General features: G+C 36.2%; 2 protein-coding genes across 3 annotated transcripts in view; one reads left to right on the plus strand and one right to left on the minus strand.

Moving 5' to 3' along the window:
• USP50 (ubiquitin specific peptidase 50) overlaps positions 1 to 3,149 on the plus strand; it is a 27,210-nt gene extending 24,061 nt beyond the window's left edge. For both annotated transcript variants that reach the window (XM_010839497.1, XM_010839498.1), the window contains exon 7: positions 1,062 to 3,149. In XM_010839497.1, coding sequence (XP_010837799.1) covers positions 1,062 to 1,253 — 192 coding nt within the window. In that variant the 3' untranslated portion in view covers positions 1,254 to 3,149. The remainder of the gene's footprint in view (positions 1 to 1,061) is intronic.
• Positions 2,247 to 25,594, minus strand: part of USP8 (ubiquitin specific peptidase 8) — a 51,273-nt gene continuing 27,925 nt past the window's right edge. Inside the window, exons 7-19 of the mRNA XM_010839496.1 lie at positions 24,659 to 24,803; positions 20,692 to 20,854; positions 18,410 to 18,554; positions 17,893 to 18,113; positions 14,313 to 14,891; positions 10,989 to 11,066; positions 10,317 to 10,579; positions 8,283 to 8,495; positions 7,623 to 7,833; positions 6,195 to 6,431; positions 5,337 to 5,479; positions 3,316 to 3,448; positions 2,247 to 3,146 (exon numbers count right to left, since the gene is read on the minus strand). Coding sequence (XP_010837798.1) covers positions 2,961 to 3,146; positions 3,316 to 3,448; positions 5,337 to 5,479; positions 6,195 to 6,431; positions 7,623 to 7,833; positions 8,283 to 8,495; positions 10,317 to 10,579; positions 10,989 to 11,066; positions 14,313 to 14,891; positions 17,893 to 18,113; positions 18,410 to 18,554; positions 20,692 to 20,854; positions 24,659 to 24,803 — 2,717 coding nt within the window. The 3' untranslated portion in view covers positions 2,247 to 2,960. The remainder of the gene's footprint in view (positions 3,147 to 3,315; positions 3,449 to 5,336; positions 5,480 to 6,194; positions 6,432 to 7,622; positions 7,834 to 8,282; positions 8,496 to 10,316; positions 10,580 to 10,988; positions 11,067 to 14,312; positions 14,892 to 17,892; positions 18,114 to 18,409; positions 18,555 to 20,691; positions 20,855 to 24,658; positions 24,804 to 25,594) is intronic.

The following is a 25,594-nucleotide window of genomic DNA, read 5'->3' on the forward strand; positions in this document are numbered from 1 at the left end:
CCAGTAGTCGTATATGGATATGAGAGTTGGACTATAAAGAAAGCTAAGCACCAAAGAATTGATGCTTTTGAACTGTGGTGCTGGAGAAGGCTCTTGAGAGTCCCTTGGACTGCAAGGAGATCCAACCAGTCCATCCTAAAGGAACTCAGTCCTGAATATTCATTGGAAGGACTGATGCAGAAGGTGAAACTCCAATACTTTGGCCACCTGATGCGAAGAACTGACTCATTGGAAAAGACCCTGGTGCTCACTTCGGCAGCACATATACTAAAATTGGAACGATACAGAGATTAGCATGGCCTCTGTGCAAGGATGACACGCAAATTCGTGAAGCATTCCATATTTTTTTGAAACATGTGTAATATCATATATGAAACGTGTCGCCAGTCCAGGTTCAATGCACGATACTGGATGCTTGGGGCTGGTGCACTGGGACGACCCAGAGGGATGGTATGGGGAGGGAGGAGGTAGGAGGGTTCAGGATGGGGAACACATGTATACCTGTGGCAGATTCATTTTGATATATGGCAAAACCAATACAATATTGTAAAGTTAAAAAATAAAATTAAAAAAAAAAAAAGGAAAAGACGCTGATGCTGGGAAAGATTGAAGGCAGGAGAAGGGCATGACAGAGGATGAGATGGTTGGATGGCATCACCGGCTCAATGGACATGAGTTTGAATAAGCTCCAGGAGTTGGTGATGGACAGGAAAACCTGGCCTGCTGCAGTCCACGGGGTTGCAAAGAGTCGGACACGACTGAGCAACTGAACTGATGGTAGGTGCTCTGTATTAACTGATAAATATTAGCTGCTGTCAAATACTATCCTGTTTCATTCACATATTCTATTAAATAGTCAATGAACATAATGTATAACAATTTCAGTAACACAAAAAATAGAGAAGTCAGGCTATATGTATGATTTGACTTAAAATTGTCATTTCCTTTTAATCCAGTATAAAGGACAATTATTAAAAATATTTTGTGGCCCTACATTTTTGGCTATAACAGTTAAGTATTCGAATGTAAACACTAAGTGTGACGTTTCCTCTTTCCCCCAGAACCACTTTGGTGATCTGGATGGTGGCCACTACACTGCTTTCTCCAAGAACTCAGTGACCCAGGCCTGGTACAGCTTTGATGACACACGAGTCAGTGAGATTCCAGATACTGCAGTCCAAACTGCTGCAGCATATCTCCTGTTCTACAGCTGTCAGCCCTTTTCTATACCTACACAAAAATGCAAGACCTAAGAAAATGGTGTTTCCTGAAAACTGCAAAACTAGCAGTGAGAACCTGGTACTTAAGTTTTGCTTTGTCATTAAAAGTCTTGCAACTTACTTGCATTCGCTGACATTTTTAAGTCTTTCTGGCATATTATGCAACATTTTACAAGGTAAGTTTGTAACAAACACGGGTCCTAGCCCATTGAAAAAGGCAGCAAAGAAATGATGCGGTACTAACAGATGGGGACCTTTAAAGCACTCAGATTATGTACTGTGTGCATATTTCAAAGTGCATTGTTTAGTAATGTGTATTTTTATCATAGATTATCTCATAATTAGATATATCCAACAAACTTACTTTCCAAGGATACTTCATGGAGCTAAACCGAAATAACTTTCGTTCAAGTGGCTCTGTGATTTGAAAATATTAATTGATCTGATAATTTAGCCAAGAAGCTATAAGTCACTCAGACTAATTGCAGAACATGAGAAGTCGTCCATTTCACAATTCAAAACTGATTCTTGCATCTTCTTCCTGGGAATCCAGTAATGGTGACATCTTTCAGGAGCACCTTTATAATCTTGTTTTTATGTGGAGTGTTTATATTGATTTTACCTGTAACAACCGAGTCCCTGAGGTAAATGATAAATTCTACGCTCCTCTATCCCTTTTAATACATCAGTTGTTAAAGATGTGGTTTATAATGCAGTTCACTTTGCAGTTATCTTTTTACGTTAATCCTAAGAATTCTACTACTCGTGATAGAATAAGTCTGCCTGGGTGTTAAGGTTTTATATCCTACTTTGACTTTCAACTCTTGAGAGAATCATAAGTGCTATATGCAGTTCATGGTCAAGGTGAAGGAAGAATGGAATCAAGTGATGCAACAGAGTAAGTGTACTAAATTTTAAGTCACTGTATTGGGATAAAGTGTGTGTAAAAATTATAATTCTGCTGTCCTGTGCAACAATAAAAATTAAAGAGAACACTTAATAAAAATTAAAGACAGAACACTTATAGGGTTTTAAATTATTTTTCTCATTAAGATTTTAATGTAGGTGTAAATGAAAATTCTCATTTAAAAAATTAAAGAAAAGTTTCCATTTATTTTTTTAGAATAAAGATTTAGTGCACAAATACAGCCCAAAGCCAACAGAAAAATAGCTTTGCCCTGTCATGTCCCTAAGAAAGCACTGCAGTTACTCAGAATAGGCCAAAAGTCGGGGGGGAGCAATCCTCTGAGTTCTAGGCTTCACAAAAGGACCACATATTATACTATGTACATTGATTTGATGTGCAAGTGTGCAATAAATATATACACATACATTCCTATCTGCTTTACATCATTCTAGAGTATTCAGTAGATCAAGCTGGGATTTAGAAATGTGAAAAGGCCATAACAGTGAATAGGAAAATAAAGGATACAATGATTTTTAGACCAGCAGAATAATAATGCTTAGCTAGTTAATTATTTTAACTTTGGAGCAAACTAAAAAACTTGTTTTGAAATAAATGGTACCTGTAAGGAATGCTTACTGCAATACTTGTTAAATGTTCTTGGTCAGTTTTTTGATAATGGCGCTGACCAGAAGTATATGGTATAGTAACACAGCTCTCATTGTCCTACAAGTCCTTTAAATGGTCAGCTATGCCTATCCAGAATCTTTATAAGCAATTCAAGAGTTGTGTTGCTCAGCCTGTTAAAAGATAACTAGCTTAAAACCTACTTCTCCTTACGTGGCTACATCAGTTATTCGTGGTCCCAGTGACGTATAAAAGAGGATATAAGCTGCTGAAGATTTCACCGAAGAAATGGAAATATCAGAAACTTCATGATCGTCAAATTTAAACCACCGCTGTCTTGCTGCATTTTTACAATAGGCAGTGTAGTGGCCACCATCCAGCCCACCATAGTGATTCTGTGCCAAACAAGACAGAAAATCAGTTCAAGTTGAATTATTTAAAATATGTCAATAATTTCAAAGCCTTAATGTAGTTCCTACTTTCCTCTGAGGAAAGGAACAACCTGAAACTTGTTTTTTCAGTTTGCTTCGAAAGAAAAAGTATTCTGGTCAATGAGATACTTACTGAAACAGAAAACAAGTTGTATTTCTTCAGATTGTTCTTTGGGCCAATAACATACTGCGACAAGTCAAGATTTTCTAATGGAAAGTCCACAGATGTCTGTAATTTTTGTTTCCACCTGCCATCATAGGAAAAACTGCAGAGCAAAACATTACAGCAGTTACACTGACAGACCAAAGACATCAAAATGAACCCTAATTCATTCATTAACAATCCAGAGTTTTAGACAGTTTTTATGTTTAGACATAAAATCTATTTCAAACACACACCCAGCATTTTAATAGTGGAGGGACTTGTCTAAAGATACTTGGTTTCATTTCTGTTTTACAAATGAAACTGAGGTGCATAAAAGTCTTGGCCCAGGTAAACAGTGATGGAGGTAGAGCCACACGTTGGTCCCTTAATCCCCAGACCAGCTAGAGCCATTAGATGAGTCTTAGACAAAGGCAAGAAGTCAGTAACACCCCCATTTATAATGCTAATCACCACAAAGTACAGAGAAGTAACAGAAGAGAGTGGCTCCAGATTTAAGCTTGTACTTTGAGATCCAACCAGTCCATCCTAAATGAGATCAGTCCTGGGTGTTCATTGGATGGGCAAATGTTGAAGCTGAAACTCCAATACTTTGGCCACCTGATGCGAAGAGCTGACTCATTTGAAAAGACCCCGACGCTGGGAAAGATTGAGGGCAGGAGGAGAAGGGGACGACAGAGGATGAAATAGTTGGATGGCATCACCAACTCAATGGACATGAGTTTGGGTAAACTCCAGGAGCTGGTGATGGACAGGGAGGCCTGGCGTGCTGCAGTTCATGGGGTTGCAAAGAGTTGGACACGACTGAGCGACTGGACTGAACTGAACTTGAAAAAACTAGAGCCAGAAACTGCATGCACACAGCCTAGTGACTGAAATAATGGCATTCCATCATCCTAACACACACTGCTTTAAACACCAAAATACTGGTTGGTGTAATATGGTTATTTCAAAATTATTTTTTAAAGAGTGAACTCTGAACCATTTATACTTTAAGATATTTTCCAAAAATAATACACAGCACTAATAATCTTAACAGAACAAATGTGTAATCATTTGTAGAATGTTTATCTATACCTTTGCAATCTGCAACAAGCAGTAAAGGACAACCGATATAATAAGCTTTTGTAGAAAATCTACACAAGAGATTTGAATATATCAGTGTTGAAATTAACATAAATAACTGCCTAAGAATCTCCAATAATTTGAAAATAATTTTGTTTCACTGATTTGTAAAAATGTTTTATATTGGAGTATCATTGATTAACAATGTGTTAGTTTCAGGTGTACAGCAAAGTGATTCAGTTATACTTCTATCTTCTTTTTCAAATTCTTTTCCCATTTAGGTTATCAAAGAATACTGAACAATGTTCCCTGTGCTATACAGTAGGTTATCTGTTTTAAATACAGCAGTGTTTATATGTCAATCTCAAACTCCCAATCTATCCCTCCTGCCCCAGTTTCAGTGATTTTTAAAGACAGAGTTACATGAAAAAGCGGTGCTGTCATTTTGCAGTTATTGCAAAAATGCAAGTGAACGAGCCTCTTCATTTCTGCCTAATTTTCCTGCTGCTGCTGCTGCTAAATTGCTTCAGTCGTGTCTGACTCTGTGAGACCCCCATAGAGGGCAGCCCACCAGGCTCCCCCGTCCCTGGGATTTTCCAGGCAAGAACACTGGAGTGGGTTGCCATTTCCTTCTCCAATGCATGAAAGTGAAAAGTGAAAGTGAAGTCGCTCAGTCATGTCCGACTCTTAGCAACCCCATGGACTGCAGCCCACCAGGCTCCTCCGCCCATGTGAGTTTCCAGGCAAGAGGACTAGAGTGGGGTGCCATTGCCTTCTCTGCTAATTTCCCCCTAGAAGTACCCTAACCTGATAATCTTTCTTTGTTATACATCCTAAGCAGACAGCACAATAAAGTTTAGAATAAAATACATAGAAATCCTTCATCTAAAAAGTACTAAACAGGTAGAAAAATGTGTCCCTTTTACCGTTTCAGATGCACTAAAAGCACAGGTGGCAGCTTCCAGATTTCTATCTTTTTTAGGGAATCCCGACGAGCTCTGCAATGACTGCAATAAAACCTGTTGTTATCTGTGAGTTTTTCTTCTTTGGAAAATAACCTAAGGCAATCCTGGAGGCAAAAATAAGTAGTAGATATTTGTTAACTTATTTTTTTTATTACTGAGCATCTATTCAATAAGTTACTTTGTCAGGCATGAGGAATAAGCTATTTACAAAGCAGCTCCTGTTCCCCCACCCCAACCCCCCACCTCCAGAGTTATGATCTACTGAGGAAGCAGATGGGAGGAGTTGATAGGGACAAATTATGGAGAGTGATGGTGCTGTGCCCATGGAGGAGGGAAGACGTCCCCATGTCCTGAGAGCATCAAGGGGTAACTTCTACCTGGTGGCTCAGGACGTTCTGACTAACAAGAGGCTAACACTAAAAGCGTCAACAAGCTCTCTAAATCACACTGCTGTTGTGTGCAAAATAGGATATTTATTTGATACCTCATGTAGAACAATTTCTTCTAAAAAGTGTACCTGAATTAAAGTCAACATACAGTTTCCCAAATTAACTTCTAAAACTTCAATACAGACTTTGAAAAACATTATCAACTCTAAAAGAATATTTAATAGGAAAATATTTTGAAAATTTCTTTTAAAAATGCATATTTTCTTCAAATCTGCATAGGCCTAATTAAAACAACTTTTCTGTGAGTTTTAACCTATAAAATGTTTACAGGGATAAAGAGCAGAAATCAATTACCAAGTAAAGTACAACTCTATGTGCATATAAAAAATGTTTTCCTTCAATAAATCATTTTCTCTCAATCCTAATTTACCTGTAATGTACATTTACTTGTAGATGCTAGTGGGAGAGACAAATACATGAAGGCCTCAAATGTCCTGGACTTTTTGTGACAGGTGAGGCACTGTACTGTGGATTTGAATTGACCCTGAAAAAGTGCAACAATGATAGATTCATTGAGCTGCTTGTGTTTCTGCCATGCATGTTCTGCAGCTTTAAAGTCATCGAGATGATCATTATTTTCTTCTTTATGTCTCTTCCGATTATCAGCCTGAAAATAAGATTTAAACTCTGTATTAATATCTCAAAGTCAACATTTAAATATAAAACTGAAAGTATATTCAATATAAATCTTGGCATCACTGACTCGATGGATGTGAGTCAGGGTGAACTCCGGGAGCTGGTGATAGACAGGGAGGCCTGGCGTGCTGCGATTCCTGGGGTCGCAGAGTCAGACATGACTGAGCGACTGAACTGAACTGACTGAATCAAAAAATTTGATGCTACAAAAAAATGCTAATCAAAAATATCTCCCCAAAAAACCAAAACCCACTTTATCAAAAGGGTGTAACTAGTTTCAATTTCTTAATAAATTTTTATTTAAAAAGCTGAAAAGTCTGATTTTGAAAAGACATTCCACATATACCTGGGAGTTAGGGTTACAACTAGATGTCGTTTTTCTGGTCCTAGTCTCACAGATGGATACACACTATCTTCATAAACATACACATACAGACATACACATATATGTGTGTGTCTATATGTGTACGTCTATGTTCGCTGGTAAGAGAGGTGATAGCAAAAGTATTTGAAAGAGAAGACAGCTTGGTGCTAAAAAGAAGCCATTGTATACAAATAGTAACTTTTCACATGAATCCTTTGGTCATATGGGTCACAAACGCAGGATCTCTGACAACTGTGTTTACAAATTTACAATGTTTATAAATTCCTCACAATAATACAGCCTGTTAACATTTTCACAAGTAAATACAAATTGTATATACTTCCATTCAAATAGTCAGAGAAGGTAATGGCACCCCACTCCAGTACTCTTGCCTGGAAAATCCCATGGATGGAGGAGCCTGGTGGCCTGCAGTCCATGGGGTCGCTAGTAGTCGGACACGACTGAGCGACTTCACTTTCACTTTTCACTTTCATGCATTGGAGAAGGAAATGGCAACCTACTCCTGTGTTCTTGCCTGGAGAATCCCAGGGATGGGGGAGCCTGGTGGCTGCCGTCTATGGGGTCACACACAGTCGGACACGACTGAAGTGACTTAGCAGCCATTCAAATAGTAAACCTAACAGATGTATTTATTTTAAAGTTTCATGCCGTAGTCCCTAGATTTGAATAAATTTAGCACTGAATAATCAACAGCTATAATTTTAAATTGCTATAAAAATGAGTGCAACACTGAGCAACCCTAAAGAGCCTTCGCAACTTAGAAAAATACAATCTTACTTTATTAAGATCTTCATGGAGACCATCCATTAGGAACAGAAGCAGTTCTTGTGAATCTTGCTGGCTGTATCCTGCAAACTGGTCATTGATCTTCCCAATGGTGATTTTAAAGTCTTTTGGACTGATGTACCGGTACTGTCCCGTCCACAGGGCTTTCATGATTATGCCAAATTCTTCTGCAACTTCACCTTTATGCCCCAACAAATTTGACCTTTGCAAACATAATTAAAGTTACAAAACACAAATTATAAAAAGCTAAGATACAGCAGGTTCTTGATATCAACATTAAACTACTCACATACTGTAATATGTGACCCTACACTAAAATGCTTATTCATAGGTTTATCACCAAATACTTACCTGAATCTTACTTTGATGACACCCCTCCAAGTTGCTTCTTTTTGGCTACCAGCCCTCCGCAGTCTCCCGTTCCTTACCAGTAGGCTCCAATTTATGACAGTGAGGTTCTGCCTTCCTGCACTGTTCCTTTCCTGTCTGTCCTTCACCAATCAAAGAAGGCTTTTCTTTACATTTTTCTTAAGAACAATGTTCTCTACATTGTTCTTTCCTAATCTGACATCTCTGGAGCTGGGTGGTAAGGAAGTGTGGTTAGAGCACCCTTTTAATATGATATTGCAGAAAAGTATGATATTTCTTTACCTATTAATATCATCCTGGTAACAGTTGCGGTTGAAATAATCAGCCAGATGTGGCGTATTGCACAGGCACTGTAATATTGAGTTCATGTAACAAGTATTTCCTAAATTACGAAGTCCAGTGAGAGCTGGTCCAGATCCTCCAAAAACAGGATTGAGGTTCCGAATTTGAGAAGCAGAAAGTCTTGTGATCTCAGCTTTAGGATAGCTTGTTGGCCTAAGGAAGAAAAAGTGCACATGACTTCTTAAAATGCAGGGCATGTGACATGAAGGTTCATACTTCAAAGGGCAGCAAACTCCAGCATCTGTAATGGTATATGGTAATCCTGCAGATAGTTACTAAGGTCATAAGGTACTGGGTCTTAAAGAACATTTAGTATCTAAGTGATGCGGGTGATGCTCCCATGAAGGTCTTTAACTTCTTACGTGAGCACATGTTTCTTACAGATACCCTGAGATATCAATAGGTTCTCTGGTTTCTCATGAACAGGTAGAGTGTTCTAATACAGAAGGCTCTTTCAAATGTTTTAAATGATCCCAGGAAGTTTAGCATTACCAAATGTTGAATTCAACCAGAATGCCAGTAACTGCGGAGCACACACAGGAGGCAGAGGTTATTTGGGTACTATAACCTGAAGTCTAGAGCTGTGCTGACAAATATGGTAGCAACCACTAGCCACAATAAATTTAAAATTTTATAGCTCTTATAGTAGCCACAATTCAAAATAGCCACTACCATGCTGGACAAAACAGGTAAAGAACATGTCTATCAACATGGCCACTGGAAGCACTGAACTAGAGAATGCCTACACGACTTTTGTCATGCAGTATATTTGATTTATATATGTAATTTTTAGAACTTTAAGGACACTAAGAAAACTAATTGGTAAGTCTGTCTTTTATTACTGATCCTAAGTATATCTCCACCTCTGAAAGGAATACTGAGAACAGATTAAACATTATATTCCAACCAGTTTTTGTTTACACATGGCTCAGGTATATGCACTCTGTTCAATATATATTTAAAAATATACAAACTACATATGCTGTAGTTTTTAAATTGTCAAATTAACAAACTTTAATAAGAATGATGATTCAAGAAAGAATTAAATTCTTACCAGTTTTAATAGTGAGCCCTGAAATCTATAGATTTTCCGAATTTACAAAATCTCCTCCAGTTCAAGCTTCTACCTGGCAGGGTAAGTTCTTAGGAGGAAAATATATTAACTACTTTTGGGGAAAGTGATTCTGAAGAGGCCAAAAAGACAGCCTAGTTAGAATTCCTCAGCAATTAAGAGTGTATTTAACAAATCAAAAAATCCCATTTATTTTCACCTCTATCTACCCTACATCCCCCAAAATTAATGGTCAGAAGTGACAGACTAGAAAACTATCTCATAAACCTATCAATCATAAGCCAGGAGCACTGGAGTATTCAATAACTGATAAAGCCAGGAATACATCTAAATGAGATACTGTTTTGGGAAAACTTAAATGAACCTATTCATCACCACTGGTGAACAGAGGAACAGAAATGCAATAAAGAAAAGGGAACAGAATAAGGATTAGAAGCTGATACACACTATAATGCTCATTATTTTAATACATTAAGTTTGCCCCCATGTTACTGAGTTTTTTTTAAGTTTGGAATTTAAGAGCTACAACAAGACATATTCAACAATCCTGTAAATTATAGTTCTCAAAGGGAAATCTAGGGATCTTATGAAGTTTATAAAAACATCTATGTAGTTGCACACTGAAAAGATAACAAGGTGCACACTTTTATATCTACATTAATACATATGCATTAGTGAACGAGTCACAGAATCCTTTTTGACACATTTAAGTTAGTCTGTGACATTTGGGAGAAAAACCAAGGACATTTAATCCATTTATTTTTTTCCTCTACAGTAAACAAAAACAGTTGGGTTAGCCATCCACAGAATTTTCTGTCTCCCTGATATTAGTAAACTGGTATGTTTAAGAAGTTTTCAAATATAGCAGATGATTCTGTTCCTAGAAGTTAGGATAAACTTACTTGTTTTCCCGATTAACTGCTGGAGTTACTGTTGGCCTCCTCTTCTCTTCCTCTTGAATGGCCTGGGTGATATCTGGGGAGGAGTAGGAGCGCTTCAGTTTAGACGGTTCCCTATCCCGCTCAGCAGGAATCTGTGGCTTGGCTTTATGAGTTGGAGGGGTGGAAGGAGGTGCAGATGAAGGAGCCATTTCCGGTGGATACATATGAACAGTGTTGGTAGGCGAATGATAGTAACGAAAAGTTCCAGTGATGGGATCAAGAAACTTAGGCGGGGAAAGAAAGCACAGGTCAAAAAACAATGAACATTCAATAAACAACAACAAAAACTCAAAAGTATTCCACTACTAAGTTTACTTTTGGATTAAAATAATTTGAATAAAATGGTGATAATCACTTCTATAATTAAACTTTCAAAGAACCTGAGGTTTTAAAATGATACACTGTTTTTAAATGACATGCCAGAATGCTCATATATTATAGCCAGCATCCCTGACTGGCTATCCAGAAATCTAACCATGCTGTAATTAGGGAAATGAGCTATGTCCTTTATAATGAAGAAACAGAGTCAACTCTGCGTTAGAGAAGATGCAGAATAAACAAGTTCATAAGTTGTTTTTTTTTTTAACAAAACAGTGCCATGTAATTTCTTTCTGTGCTAATTTGGAGTTTTACCTTGGCCCAGCCTGACGGCAGTCCTGGTACAACCCTCCCCATTTCTTCACTTCTCGCTCTTGTCAAAGGCTCTCGAGACTTGTTTTAAAAAGAGAAGGAAAAGGATTTTTAAATTAAATTTTGCCATAGCAAAGAACCACAAACCTGGTGTTGGCTGCCCTTAATATTTTTTAAAAGATGAAGAACTATACATGTTTTCTTAAAGTCCTAAAATTATCATAGCAAGGGGAAGGAGTATGTGTGCACAGCTTATAAAGATGGTGGCTTTTTAAAGTTCCTCAAAAAAACACAACACAATTTCACTTCTAAGTGTCAACTCCAAAGATAAGAAAATTTATTTCCACACAAAGACTTGGATGCAGATGTTCATGGAATTATTATTCGTAATAGCCCCAAAACAGAAGCAATCCAGTGTCCATCAAATGTAGTATATCCACACAAGGAGGATTATACAGTGAAGAAAAGTCAACCTCTTCAATGAATGGTATTAAAGATGCACCACACTTTTGAGCTATATAGGCAAGCATATAATTTTTTCCACATCTCTTTTTATTGAACAAAATAATTCAAAATACGTAGGCATTCTAAATTTCAGCATACAAAGAGCACTGACATTTTATTAATTTTAAAAACAAACCAGGAGTTCCCTGGTAGTTCAGTGGTTAGGATTCAACGCTTTCACTGCCATGGCCCCAGGTTCAATCTCTGGTCGGGAAACTAAGAGCCTTCGAGCTGCATGAAGCAGCCAAAACAAACAAAAAAGCCAAGAGAGAAGACGTAAAACAAATGAAAAAACCCCAAAATATTTTTAAAACCTAGTTTTGGAAAAACTGGACAGCTACATGCAAAAGAATCAAACTAGTCTATCCTCTCATACATACACAAAAATAAATTCAAAATGGATGAAAGACTTAAATGTAAAACCCGAAACCATAAAACTTCTAGAAGAAAACAATGGAGGAACACTCTGACATTCGTCTTAGTAATAATTTTTGGCATATGTCTTCTCAGGCAAAGGTAACAAAAGCAAAGACAGAAAAATGGGACTACATCAAATTAAAAAGCTTTTTGCACAGAGAAGGAAACTACCAACAAAATGAAAAGGCCACCTATACTGAATGGGAGAAGATATCTGCAAACAATATATCTGATAAGGGGTCAATGTCCAAATTATACAAAGAACTCATACAACTCAACATCAAAGAAACAAAAATCTGATTTAAAAATGGGCACAGGATCTGAATAGACATTTTTCCAAAGACAGATGGCCAATAGGCGCATGAAAAGATGCTCAACATCACTGGTCATCAGGGAAAAGCATCAAAACCACAATGAGATAACACCTCACACCCATCAGAATGGCTATTATCAAAAAGATGACATATAACAAGTGTTGGCAAATGCAAAGAAAAAGGAACCCTAGTACAACACTGTTGATGGGAATGTAAATTGGTGTAGTCACTATGGAAAACAGTATGGAGATTGTTAAAAAAGAATTTAAAATAGAACTACCATATGATCCAGCAATTCTACTCCTGGTTATTTATCCAAAGAAATAAAAAACACTGATTATAAAAGATATATGTACCCCTTTGTTCATTACATCATTATTTACAATAGCCACGAATATGGAAGCAACCCAGATGCCCATAGATGAATGGATAAAGAAGATGTATAGTATATATACACAATGGAATATGACCCATAAAAAAGTGAAATTTTGTCATTTGTGACAACATGGATGGATCTAGAGGGTATTATGCTAAGCAAAAAGTCAGCCTCAAAAGACAAATATATGATTTCACTTACATGCAGAATCTCAAAAACAAATGAACAAGACAAAACAGAAAGTTATAGATACGAGAACAAACAAGTGGTTACCACCAGAGGTGAGGAGTGGGGCGGTGGGTTGGTGGGGTGGTGGCAGTGAGGAAAAGAAATAGATGAGGAAAATTAAGAGGTACAAACTTTCAGTTGCAAAATAAATGAGTCACAGGGATGAAATATACATTGTGGGAATGTAGTCAATAGCTGTGTATCCTTGTATGATGACATAGTATAACTAGACTTACTATGGTGATCATTTGGAAATGTATAGAAACACCAAATGGCTACGTTGTGTAACAGTAACTAACATAGTATTATAAGTCATTTATACTTCAAAAACAAATACAAAGGAAAAAGGATCAGACTTGTGGTTATCAGAGGTAGGTAGAACAGGAAATTGGAGGAAGGTAGTCGAACAAACTTCCAGTTATAAGTGGATATAAGGTACTACATGACTAATTAACGCTGCTGTATGTTACATATGATAGTTGTTAAGTAAATCCTAAGAGTTCTTATCACAAGTTATTTTTTTACTCTTTTAAATTTTGTATTTCCGTGAGATACAATCATTATATTGTACATCTTAAACTTATACAGTGCTATATGTCAACTGTATTTCAATAAAACTGGAAGGAAAAGAATAAAGTAGGATTTTTAAAAGCCCAAGACACTTAAGAGTTCAAAAGGAAAAGGCACTATTAATTGCATAATAGACAAAAAAAAAAAAAAAGCCCATGAAAAGCACACATGACATTATTAGGTTAAAAAAATCTTCTCTGGTAGGGCTGAATCTCTGCGGTTCACCTGAAACTATCATAGCACTGTTTACTAACTGGCTGTATCCCAATACAAAGAAAAAGTGGAGCTCCCTAGTGTCTAGCAGTTACGATTTGGCACTTTCATTGCCGAGGCCCAGGTTCAGTCCCTGGTTGGGGAACTGAGATCCTACAAGTTGTGTGGGGTAGCCAAAAAGAAAAGAAAAAAACATCTCCAAAATTATGAAAATCAATGAAGAGTAATAGCCAAGGGTAGGAAAAGGCAACATTAATGGGATTACTGTCAATATTTTTGATCAGATGAATGAACAAACAAATGACACAGACGACAAATAAAACCATTACACGCAAAGATAAACTGGGCATATTCTAAGCAGACACAAACTTCATCATATAAATATTTGGCACCTAATTCCTCCATTGTGAGATCAGAAGATTGTATTTCACTCTAGTCTTTTGATGATCACACATCAAGCATAAAAATGAAGAATGCAGCTATTTATCTCAAATAGCAAAAATATGTTGCATTCCATAGATGTGAAAAGCAATTCCAGTCCCAAATAATCAAGAGCAGGTAAGCAAATGTAATTGGATCAGTACAAATCTATCATCTCCTAGAAAATCAACTGAAATGTCTACCCTGTTTATGGAATGCTACCGATGTCACTTTTTACGTATGTTTTTTTACACTTAGTTGGCAGTCTGTACTGTTTCCGCTTACCTTGCCTGAACTTGAATCTCCTGCCACAGAGGCATGAGGCACATCTGCTGACCTCTTCTGCACTTCCGGGGTTGGACACCTCTTCCCCCTATCTTCTACAGACTTCTTGGCATCGGTAGTCTCATGTTCACTTTTACTTTGTCTTTTTACTCCTGTTATTTCTCTGCCCCTCTTTGCTGAAGTTTCTTTATCTTCTTTCCTGGCCTGTTCACTTTCTTTCTTTTCCATTTGTTCTGCTTTTTGTTGCTTCTCTGTGATTTCATTTTCTTCAGCTTCTTGTTCCTTTCTGTCTTTTTGTTCTTGTTCTTCCCTCCTCAGTCTCTCTTTCTGTTCCTCTTGCTGCCTTTCTCTAAGTTCTTTTTCTTGTTTGTTTTTTTCCATTAGAAGAACAGTTTCTGCGTGAATACGAGCTTTTTCTTCGTCTGTTAGCATAGCAGTTGGAGGGGGAAATACCGGTTTTGTGGAACGATCAGGAACAACTTTTTCACTCTGAGGAGACTGTTCCTCATGATCTGTACTTTCATATTTTATTCTATGATCTTCAGGCAATTTGATTGCCGGTTTTTTACTACGATCAATCTGTATCAACAAATAACAGAGAAAAACATCCTTTTGTTGAAATCCAGGAACACAATAACCTCAGTTCTTGATATCAAGTTGTGATAAAAAGAACCATCACTGTGGAGACAGTATCTGCCAAAAACATCCATTTGTAAATGACCTAATGTCAAGATTTCTCATAAGGCACTTGGCACTTACATCCTCTTGATTCCACACTTTAATATGTTCTGTGTATGAAGATTTCATTCTATAACATAAAAGAACCAGACCTGAGCACCCCTAAAGTTCCATTTCCACATACCCAACTGCCTACTCAGTGTCTTCACATGAGTATCTCACATAATACCACAAACCTCATACGGCCAAAACCAAATTCATGATTTCCCCCAACAAACACATGGGTGTGCCCACTATGTCTTGCTCAAATAAAAAAACTCAGAGTTTCATATATTTCAGATTTGTTTCTCCATTCTGTTACCAGAGTAATCATTTTAAAACATAGATCTGACCACTGACTTAAAATCTTACTGTCAAAAACCACTGACTGTACTTAGATTACAAAGACTTAGATCTAAATGTCTTGCCATGCCTGTGTGGTCTCTCTTCTGCCTATCTCCCCAATCTTATCTCATACTACTTGATATACCAGCCATACTTACCCTGCCCCCATCTTTAATTCCTCAAAGATGCCATGCTTCTTCCCAAGTCAGGCCTTTATACTAGTTGTTTGGCTACATAATGCCCACAACATTAAGTTTTAGCTTAAATATCTCTCCCTTAGAAAAGACTTCCCTGATCCCTAAGGACCAGCTAAGCCTCTTGATATATGCTGTCATAATACTCTATTCTTTTCCTTCTAAGTAGTTACTGGGATTCTGATTAAACAACTTTAATTGTTTAAAATCTTCCCTATTAGCACATAAGCTCCAGGAGGGTAGAGACTGTGCCTGACAGTAAATAAAATGTTGCAGAGAGAATGAATAAAATATTCCAGAACAACTTTCATAAGAGATAAGATACTAATTAAAATTGAGTAATTTACCTCAATTTAACAATATACTAACCCTACAAAATTGTTAAAAATGACCCTAACATCATTTCTTGAGACGTTCACTGAAATAAAAATGAGACTGTCTGCCAGTAACAACCTGTATAGTGTTCCTACAAAATGAACTGTATGTTTTTCCCATTAGAAAACACCACTACAAGAAGGAATTATTTCTCTGCTCTGCTCTTTTTGCCTCTTCATTTAAAAAAAAAAAAACCTTCCCTGCCCCCACCCTTTTCTAAATTTATTTGTGAATAAAGTTAGAACAAACACTATGAGGATGAGGTTAACAATAAAAGGTGAACAGGGATCAAAATAAATGTTTTCATCCACATTTTCCACTCATCTTAAAAGCATAGCTATGATCATGTTACTTTCAAGTTTAAAATTCTTTCAAGATTTCCTTTCGCCTACATGACAAAATTCCAAGAGAGATCAAAGTCTCTCTTGATGACTTCTGTCCACTTTTCCAATCTTATCTATCATCACACTCACCTCTCTCCGAGAGCTGTGCCCAAGCCTGTCAGAACTACTTACCAATCCCAGAACATGCTTTGTGCCTTCAGTCATAAAATTTTTCCACTTGTTTCTTTCATCCTTAAATCCTACTCCACTGTTAAAGCCCAGATAAAACTACTACCTCCATGAAGACCTCCCTGATGATACCCACTCTCAGTCAGAACTTCTCTTCTTGATGTGTGTGTGCTCCAGTGACTATTAAACAGTATATATTATTGATACATATTATTGATTGTATTAAATAGTACATGTTTATCAAGGTACAATTCATAAATTGTACATATCTCAGAAAGTCACACAGGGATTATGGTTTAAATAACATGATTAAATTGAAAGGAAGTGCAATGTCATAAGCTCTTTTTAAAATTTCTTAAATTTTCATTGTAAGAAAAAATTATTCAAATAATTAGTCTTAAGATTTAATCCGAAATATTAAAAGTAGGCCTTAAAACATGAGGAAATGAACTGCTTTATTTTATATCCCCCAAAAATGACTAAATTTTCTAATCAGAGCCTGCTCCACAAACCAGATGTTACCTATTTCAAATATGAAATTATTTAAATATCTGAGAAAAAAATTAAAAATGGTAAAAAAAAATGTTACTGGAAAACACACAGGAAAGAATTAGTTTATCTTCCTTTAAGTAAAATCTAATGACAAGAAAGATGTTATAATTTTTTATTATAACATCTTTTATGTAAACTCTTTTAGACAATTATTGTTAAAATATGCCTGTAATTTATGTGTCAAAGTCTAAGGAAATCAAACTAAAGAACTATTTCAAAACCAAAATACTGACATCATATATCTATCATCTGTAAGCCAAACCATCTGGGAAAATACTATGAATTAAATTTATAATATACACCTGCAAGTGTTGTTCAAGTTCATTGTGCTAATACTGTCTTTGGAAGGAATGATGCTAAAACTGAAACTCCAGTACTTTGGCCACCTCATGCGAAGAGCTGACTCATTGGAAAAGACTCTGATGCTGGGAGGGATTGGGGGCAGGAGGAGAAGGGGATGACAGAGGACGAGATGGCTGGATGGCATCACTGACTCGATGGACATGAGTCTCAGTGAACTCTGGGAGCTGGTGATGGACAGGGAGGCCTGGTGTGCTGCGATTCACGGGGTCGCAAAGAGTCGGACACGACTGAACGACTGATCTGATCTGATCTGATCTGATACTAAATGGACCGAGTTAGGTTTAAAATTCTTTCAATTATCTATTCTGAAATTGCTGTGGCAGTAAGACAATTACAATGAAGTTTTTTTAATGGCAAAAATGTACCAATATACCAAAAATAGAGGAATATAGAGTTTTTCAATCTTTTTCTTTCCAAAATACTGAAGGTACATATACACTGGATACATATTGCTATACTATATACTTAATATAATATTAAAAGAAAAGACATAATAAAATTAAAAGAAAACCAAAAACATACCTGTGGAATATTCTTTAAAATAGGCACTGGCTGAATTATGGGTGAAACATCATATTTAGAAGCAGCAATTGGTTCAACTGGAGCTGATATATTCAGTGGTCCCATTCTCTCATCTTGACTGTTTATCAATTCTGTATTTTCACTGATTTCTATAGGAGGTATCATCTGGGCAGTAGGTTTAGAAGGAACTGGTTCTTCCAGTGAAGGGTAAGTAAAGTCCACTAAAATCCCCAAAAGATAAAAATATTATTGAAAGAAGAGCAAACCCCATAAACAGTACTTCATGTCTCATGCATGTTCTATGTCGTAGTTAAAGTAAGCAGTGACAACCACAACAGTCTTAATGAATTGATAAACATTAACTTTCAGACTGTGGACATCTTGTATTTTTTTATGCCTAAAAGCAACTGCTATCTAACAGGACAAATGCACACACAACCAAGAACACTACCCTGAGAACAGAAAATGTTTAAAATTTTACCAAAGCAATTTTAAACAAAAATTTTCACATACATACATGAGATAGACACCTCTTCATTCTTGCCTCGTGGGGGTGGCGTAACTTTAGCATTTGTTGTATACTGTGGATAACAAAGGAGCCAGTTTTCATAGCCTCCTTCTAAAACCAAAGGTTCACTGCGCAGGACAGCTTTACTTTCCCACTATAAAATAAGGAAATAGTATGTTTAATAATATGGCAGCAGTCTCTTGACAGCTAAAAACACAACAAACCTGAATATTAAACTGTTCTTAAAAGATCCATTTCTTATAAATGATTACCAAAAAAAAGAGACAGCTGAATTCAAAATTCAGCATTTAATGAAACAAATGGATAGATCGGGTTTTTAAAATCACACAAGTAATCCATGATCTTAAAAGAAAAATAGGAACACAACTTAACATACAATAAAAATCTTCTGTGATATAACCTCATCACCCAGAAATAACACTCCAACATTTTAGTTTATTCTTACTGTTTTCTATATATACTTTTTCATTTTTTAAATAAAATAATGAAACTTATGCTGCTTTTCTTTTATACGATCATCTATTATCCATAAAGAGCTATATCATCATCTGTAATGACCAGATAATATTCTGTTTTATACAGACACATACACACACACACACCAAAACTGAATCAACTGTTTCAACAATTATTATTTTTCCTAATTATAAAAAATGCTGAGATAAATGCTAAAGATCCTATACATATGCCTAATTGACTCCATTAGGAAAAGTTCCCAGAAGTAAAGAGGGTAGGCCAAGAACATTTTAAGGCTTTTAATACATACTGCTCATCTTTGAAATGAACTTTTAAAAATATGTTTGTGTATTTCTGTACAATAATTTCCTAAAACCACTGGCTTAAAAGATGCCATCAAACTGCCCTTCAAAAAGCAATGTCAATATACAGATTTACCATCAGTGTATGAGAACGCCCACTGTAAGTCTTTATAGTTTTTACCAAACTGGGGGACATACAATGAGTTGTATTAGCATTTATATGTGAAGTTTAACATCTTTTAATACATTTAGTAACCCTTTATAGTCTATGGCTTAATCTCATCTTTTGCCCATTTTTCTACAGACTGCTATTTTTCTTAGTAAACAGTGAATGTACTCTGAGTATTAAGGAAAATAGGTTTTTGTCTTGTTACAAATATTTCCTCTGACTTTTTATTTGTGGTATTTTCAGTACAGTCAAATATATGAGCCTCTTTGGTTCAGGATCAAGGTAATAAAAACATTTATCAACGGTTTTTCCTGGTAGTTCATTGTTTGATTCAACATATTTATGTCTTTTACCCATTTGGAATCTAGTGTGGTCTAAGAAATAAGGCAGAGATCCTCTTTCTTTTACTTACAGGCTAGCCAGCTCTCCTCAAACCAGTTATTTCAATCCATCTTTTCCTCACTGATCTGTTATGTCATCTTTATCATACACTAAACTTACAGGTACCTTAGGCTTACCTTTATGAAACTGTCACTTTTTTAGTGAAAAGTAGGTAAATACTGGCAATTTCATATATCAGCCTATACCTGGGTATATTCTGCGATTTCCTACTTTGAAGCATGATTGTTTCAAGGCTTTTAAGACCGCTGTCCTGGAGGACAATGTTCCATCAACTGACCCTCCGACCAGCACACCGAGTTTTATTCTTACCACATGCTTACCAGCATTTAGTGCTATTCAATAATTTAACATATTAAACCAAGTATTATTTTTATCTCCGTTAATCTGATCGAGACAGTGACAGTAACTGTTTGGATCTGCATTTCTGATTACTAGCATGCTGGTATTTTTATGTCTTGTCACTTTCACATCTTCTATCTATGTCTATCTGTGTCTACTACTTACTTCAGCATTTTATCTTAAGTAATTGTATTTATTTGCAAAAACTCTTCAGATTTTAGGTGTTCTAAATCAGTGCCATATCTGTTGCAAATATTTTTACCTTCTGCCTTCAAATCGGTACATTTTTTCACACCTAAGTTTTTATTTTATTGTCGTATCTATCAGTCTTTTTTTCTTAGTGATTTCTTCCTTTATGTTTCATAACAAAAACAGCATTTTCCAAATAATTTACATTTCTGAAAGTTCTAATTATCCTATTAAGATAATTTTAATATTATTGGGTTATTCAAAACTAGTCTTTTAAATTTGAATTTTTTAAAAGTCTACAACCAAAGCATGATGGATCTTGATGTCGTTAAGATAATCAACTAGTCAACATACCCTTCTAAGAACCAGAGAAGGCTTGCAATTACAGTAAACTAACAAGGAAACTTGCTAACCTTGAAAAGTGCATCTTTCAGACTCCGTAGAGTTGTCCCAAGTTGTAAATCTTTTGCAGAACTAAACCAGTCAAGAAGGACCACATAATCCACACTCCCCCTCTTCTTCCATGTGTCTTTAGAATCATCTGGGAGGTTTGCTTCAATCCAACTAGCAGTGACTCTGAAATGTATTAACATTTGTATTGGGGCAAAAGTAGATGAGAGGTCCTAATATACTATTATAAGACACCAAGTTTTGTTCTACAGTCTTTATCATACCATAGCAAACGTTTTTTCTTTTTTGGCCATGTCATGGGGCTTCTGGGATTTTAATTCCCCAACCAGGGACTGAACCCAGAGCCCTTGGCAATAAAAGCAGAGTCCTAACCACTGGACCGCCAGGGAACTCCTCATATCATAGCAAACTTTAAGACAGCTTCCTTTCTAAGGTCAGACTATATGTTAAGAATAGCCTAAAATGTTTAACACCTTCACTAATGCATAATATTAAAATATATTTTAGTAATTATTAGAGACTGAAAGAAACAGACTCACTTGACCCTTAATATTAAAAAAAGGGGTGGGGAGGCAAAAAATAAAAACATAGGAACTCATTTGACTACATCTCAGTCAAATATAAATAATGGAGGAGAGGGGGTAACACTTTTATATTTCAGTTCTCTTATACCTATACAGATAATTAAAGTAACCAAATACCAAAATGCTTATTTAACAAACACATACAGCATTTACCATATGCCAGGTGCTATTCTAAATGTTTTATTCTCATTGACTCTCACTAGATCCTCACTATACTCCTATAAAATAGGCATTATCCTTATAGATGGGGAAACTGAGGCACAAAGGGGTTAGTATCCAAGGTTACAGTTGCCGCTAGCTCAGGTGTACACTCTTAACTGTTGTGCTGTGCTGCCTACTACATCATCGTCTGTGAATCATACCAAGTCTACACTAAAGCACGTTCTTCACTTCCTCCTTCGCTCACACAAAAGCTTAAATTCTTACCTAAAGAGCCCGATGCATGGCTCCTACCTCAAATCCTATTACCTGAACATCCTTATCCCTGCTTAACTAACTTACTCCCCTCAACCCCACTGCACTCTTCGCTGCCTTGTGGCTCCTGGTTTTTGCAGGCACGCTCCTGCCGAAGCGCCTCTGCTCCTACTGTCCCCTCTGCTGGAACCCTTTTTCCTCAGGTAAGTGCATCACTCATTTCCCTTGTATCAAGGTTAGCTGAGGGATAGCTTCTCCATGAAACCTTCACGGATTAAAATGTGTAATACTCACCCCAACATACACACTTAATACAATCATCTCCATAGCACTTATCAGTGGCAGATGTACATTTTAAGCTTTATTGTCTGTCTCACCTATCCTACCATCCTGTTAAAACATAAGCTCCACGAAGCAAAGATTCCTGTCTGTTCAGTGATTTAGCCCCAGCTCTTAGAACCACAGTAACTCAGCCCATCATGAGTGCTCAGTAAATATCTGCTGAAATGGAATGAATAATAGAGATTTGTACCTCCAGGTAAGGAACTCCACACTATTCCTAACAAGGCATTTCAGTATTTAACTGGTGATGTTGTCAACGTGGGCAGAAACTTGTATTCTAAGTAAAACTAAATGGTTTAGATAATTTAAGAGAAAAAAATCCTGTTCCTATATAATAATGTTGGTTACCATATCTTCTAGGAAATAAGGGGAAAAAAAGAAATATAAAATACTGTTTTATAGTTAAGTCCCACTTGATATACAAAGATTAGAGATTAAAAGGATGCTTGGTCAACAAAGGAGGAGGAAAACTGAAACATGATATTCTTAAGGACAATTTCTGACTCTAAGGATATATTTGCCTAAATACACTTTGTCTAAAAACTCATTAGTATTCTTCAGAACTCTAGTTTAGAAAACAATAAAATCAGTCAGTACTCCTCAAACTCCAGTCTTTCAGGTACCCCCTTCACAAGTTGCTACAATTCTGCTCTCCTTTGTCTACTGTGTAATGTTTTAACTATTTAATTGAAAGTAAAACTTTACTTGAATTGTTTTTAACAGGAAAGTGTATGTTCCTATATGCATGAAAAAACAGCATCATGTCCAATAAATAAAGGATAATCCTAAAAGTAAATAAAACAGATCAGTGAATTATGCTATGTTCACATAATAGATCACCAAAGAGCAATGAGAATAAACAAATTACAACCGCACACAATAATATACATGACTCTCACAAACGCAAGGTCAAGTACAAGAAGCCAGACATTGAAGACTTTAGACTGTATAATTCCATTTATAGAAACTACAAAAACAAATCTGTTGGTGGTTCCCTTGGGTGGATGGGGCATATGGATAGCCACAGATAGGTAGCATAAGGGGGGCCTCCTAGTGTGATGGTAATGTTCTGTTTCTTGGTCCAGATACTAGCTAAATGGATACATTCAGTTTTTGAAAACTGACTGGGCTAAATACTTAGGATAAAAGTGGTTTTGTATGTATACAATACTAGTAAAATAGGTATTCACCACCAGCTAGCTGTAGATACTGTTACCTGTAGAGAACTCTGAGGCCTGCCCTCTGGCAAGAAGGGGATATTAACAAATACTAAAAAGGAAAGCTAGCACCAACTGAAACATCTTTTAACTAATTCAGAAGGACTGAAACAGAAATTAAAAGGTAATCATTTTCTTGGTATGCAATTCATTGATCTTCAGTCTTCAATCTAAACTCACCTTGAGTTTCACATTAGTCAGATTCTTGCATTTTGGGAAACAGTTAAACTCAACAAAAGTCACCAGCGTTCTGTTAGTATAGGTAAGACCATTGAAGATTAATCATAACTCTGTCTTTTAAAATCCTAGAAAAAAATATTCATACCTACTTGATTAGACTATGCACTCTAATCTCATTTTTTTCCTTTTTAAAAAATTCTTATTTAAATTTTTTTTTTCTTCTTTCCCCCACTTTGTCTTTCTTTCTAATCTCATTTTTAAATAGCATATTTGCAAAGTACTCTATTCTTCAGGTTGAGCAATTATAAGCCTCAGCAATGTGCTAGAAACTGCGCAAATTTTATTACCTAACTTTAAAAATGTATCTTTTTAAGATTCCTTAAGTTACACCATAGATTTTAACTAATTCAGTAGCATAAACTAAGACCTAGAGAAGTTATATAATTTTTATAACACTCATAATAATGAAAATAGCCATGCAACTGGAGTTTTAGCTCTGTCACTATTATAATAATAGTTTCTAATATACAATATATTCATGCAAGTAACTTTAAATTCTTTTACAGGTTAAAGGCTTTTAAAAAAAGAAAGAAAAAGATTAGTAGGTCCTTACTAGTGCCAGACACTGTGCTAAATGTATGCATATGTAAAATCTGTCATTTAAACTTCTCAAAACTTCTCAGATAGGTGGTACTATGGGCTTAGAGAGGTTAGATTACTAGCTAGAAGTAATGTAGCTAATAAGTGACAGAGTTACACAGTCTGAACACAGCCTGATTTTAGAACCCGTATTTTTTTCTTAATCACTTAGCTAACCTGCTACTTCTTCAAGAAAGTATTTGTGTATCTCTTACCACAGGTAATAGTATGGGGAACTTAAAAACAGAAAACAATTCAACTAGTTTATCAGTTTAGTCAGTTTTGTAGATATGATTCACAAGCTCAAAAATAAAAAACAGGAGCAATTACTCAACAAACACCTGGGGAAAGAAGACACACAAAAGCAGTTTCATTCCTCTTCTAATAAGGCTCCAAATGCCACAGACAGGAAACAACAGCCGAACGGAATGTCTTTTACACTACCCCACAGAAAGCGTAAGGTGTGCCACTGAGGAACAAAGAATGAAAAGGACCACAGGAAAAGAAAAGACCCACATTTAGCATGGATGCTAAGTTGCAACATTTACTACTGTCCACAGCTTACCATTTTATCTAAATATACAATGACTCACCCTGGACTGATGGCTTCTTCAGGAACACTGAGAGAATCTGAAATATGGGAATCCAGATAATCCTGCATTCTCCGAGCATCCATTATAATCAAGCTGATGTTTTTATCCATCATCATTGTGTATAGCTCCTTCGCTGTGATTGCTCCTTGGAATTGAGAGAGACAATGTAAGTGACAAGAAGCACCCAGCTCCATGTGCTGTCATATCACTGACCACACGGCAAGCATAGTTTTCCTGGAAGTGTCGTATACTTGCTGTCCCATCACATTATTTATTACCTTTTAAACTAACTTTATACACAATTTGCTTTTGGCATTTATCAATAAACTAGTTCAAAGCCTTTTTATAAAGACTTAAATACCAAAACTTGCTGGTGAATATTACAACTACATCTGGTGTTGGCTCTGTTGCTGTATAAAATATTAATAATATGTGTCTCATGAAAATATTCTAGTTTAAAAAATTAAGTCATTTGAGAAATGTCAACCAGAAAAAAAAATTTATGAATCAAAAGTTCTTGAAAGGTTCTAACTTTTTTAAAAGTCTCCTTGGGGTCTTTTCAGGGCTATCTGAAAACCTTGTAGATTTCCTAGAATAATAAGCCAAAAGTTTGTTATCTGTGTCCCACGTGGGGTTGGTTAACCACGGTCACCTGTTTTCATTGGAACACAGCTACACTCATTTGTTTACATTGTCTATGGCTGCTTTCATGCAAGGCCCACAGGGCTCCTCAAGCATAAAATGTTTAATATTGAGCCCTTTAATATTTAGCAAAAATAAATACTCCCTATGTTGCTATTTTCCTTCCAGGTTCTACCACCTGAAGTGAAGATTAAAAAGTACTACCAGGAGGCTTAAATACATACAGAACTATTTCACCTGTGTGAAGAACATAGTCACGCTACCGCCAAAGCTAAAATACCCAGTTGCTAATAA

This window comes from Bison bison, unplaced genomic scaffold (genome assembly GCF_000754665.1).
Source record: "Bison bison bison isolate TAMUID 2011002044 unplaced genomic scaffold, Bison_UMD1.0 scf7180017864118, whole genome shotgun sequence".
In the NCBI taxonomy this organism is placed as follows: Eukaryota; Metazoa; Chordata; class Mammalia; order Artiodactyla; family Bovidae; genus Bison; species Bison bison.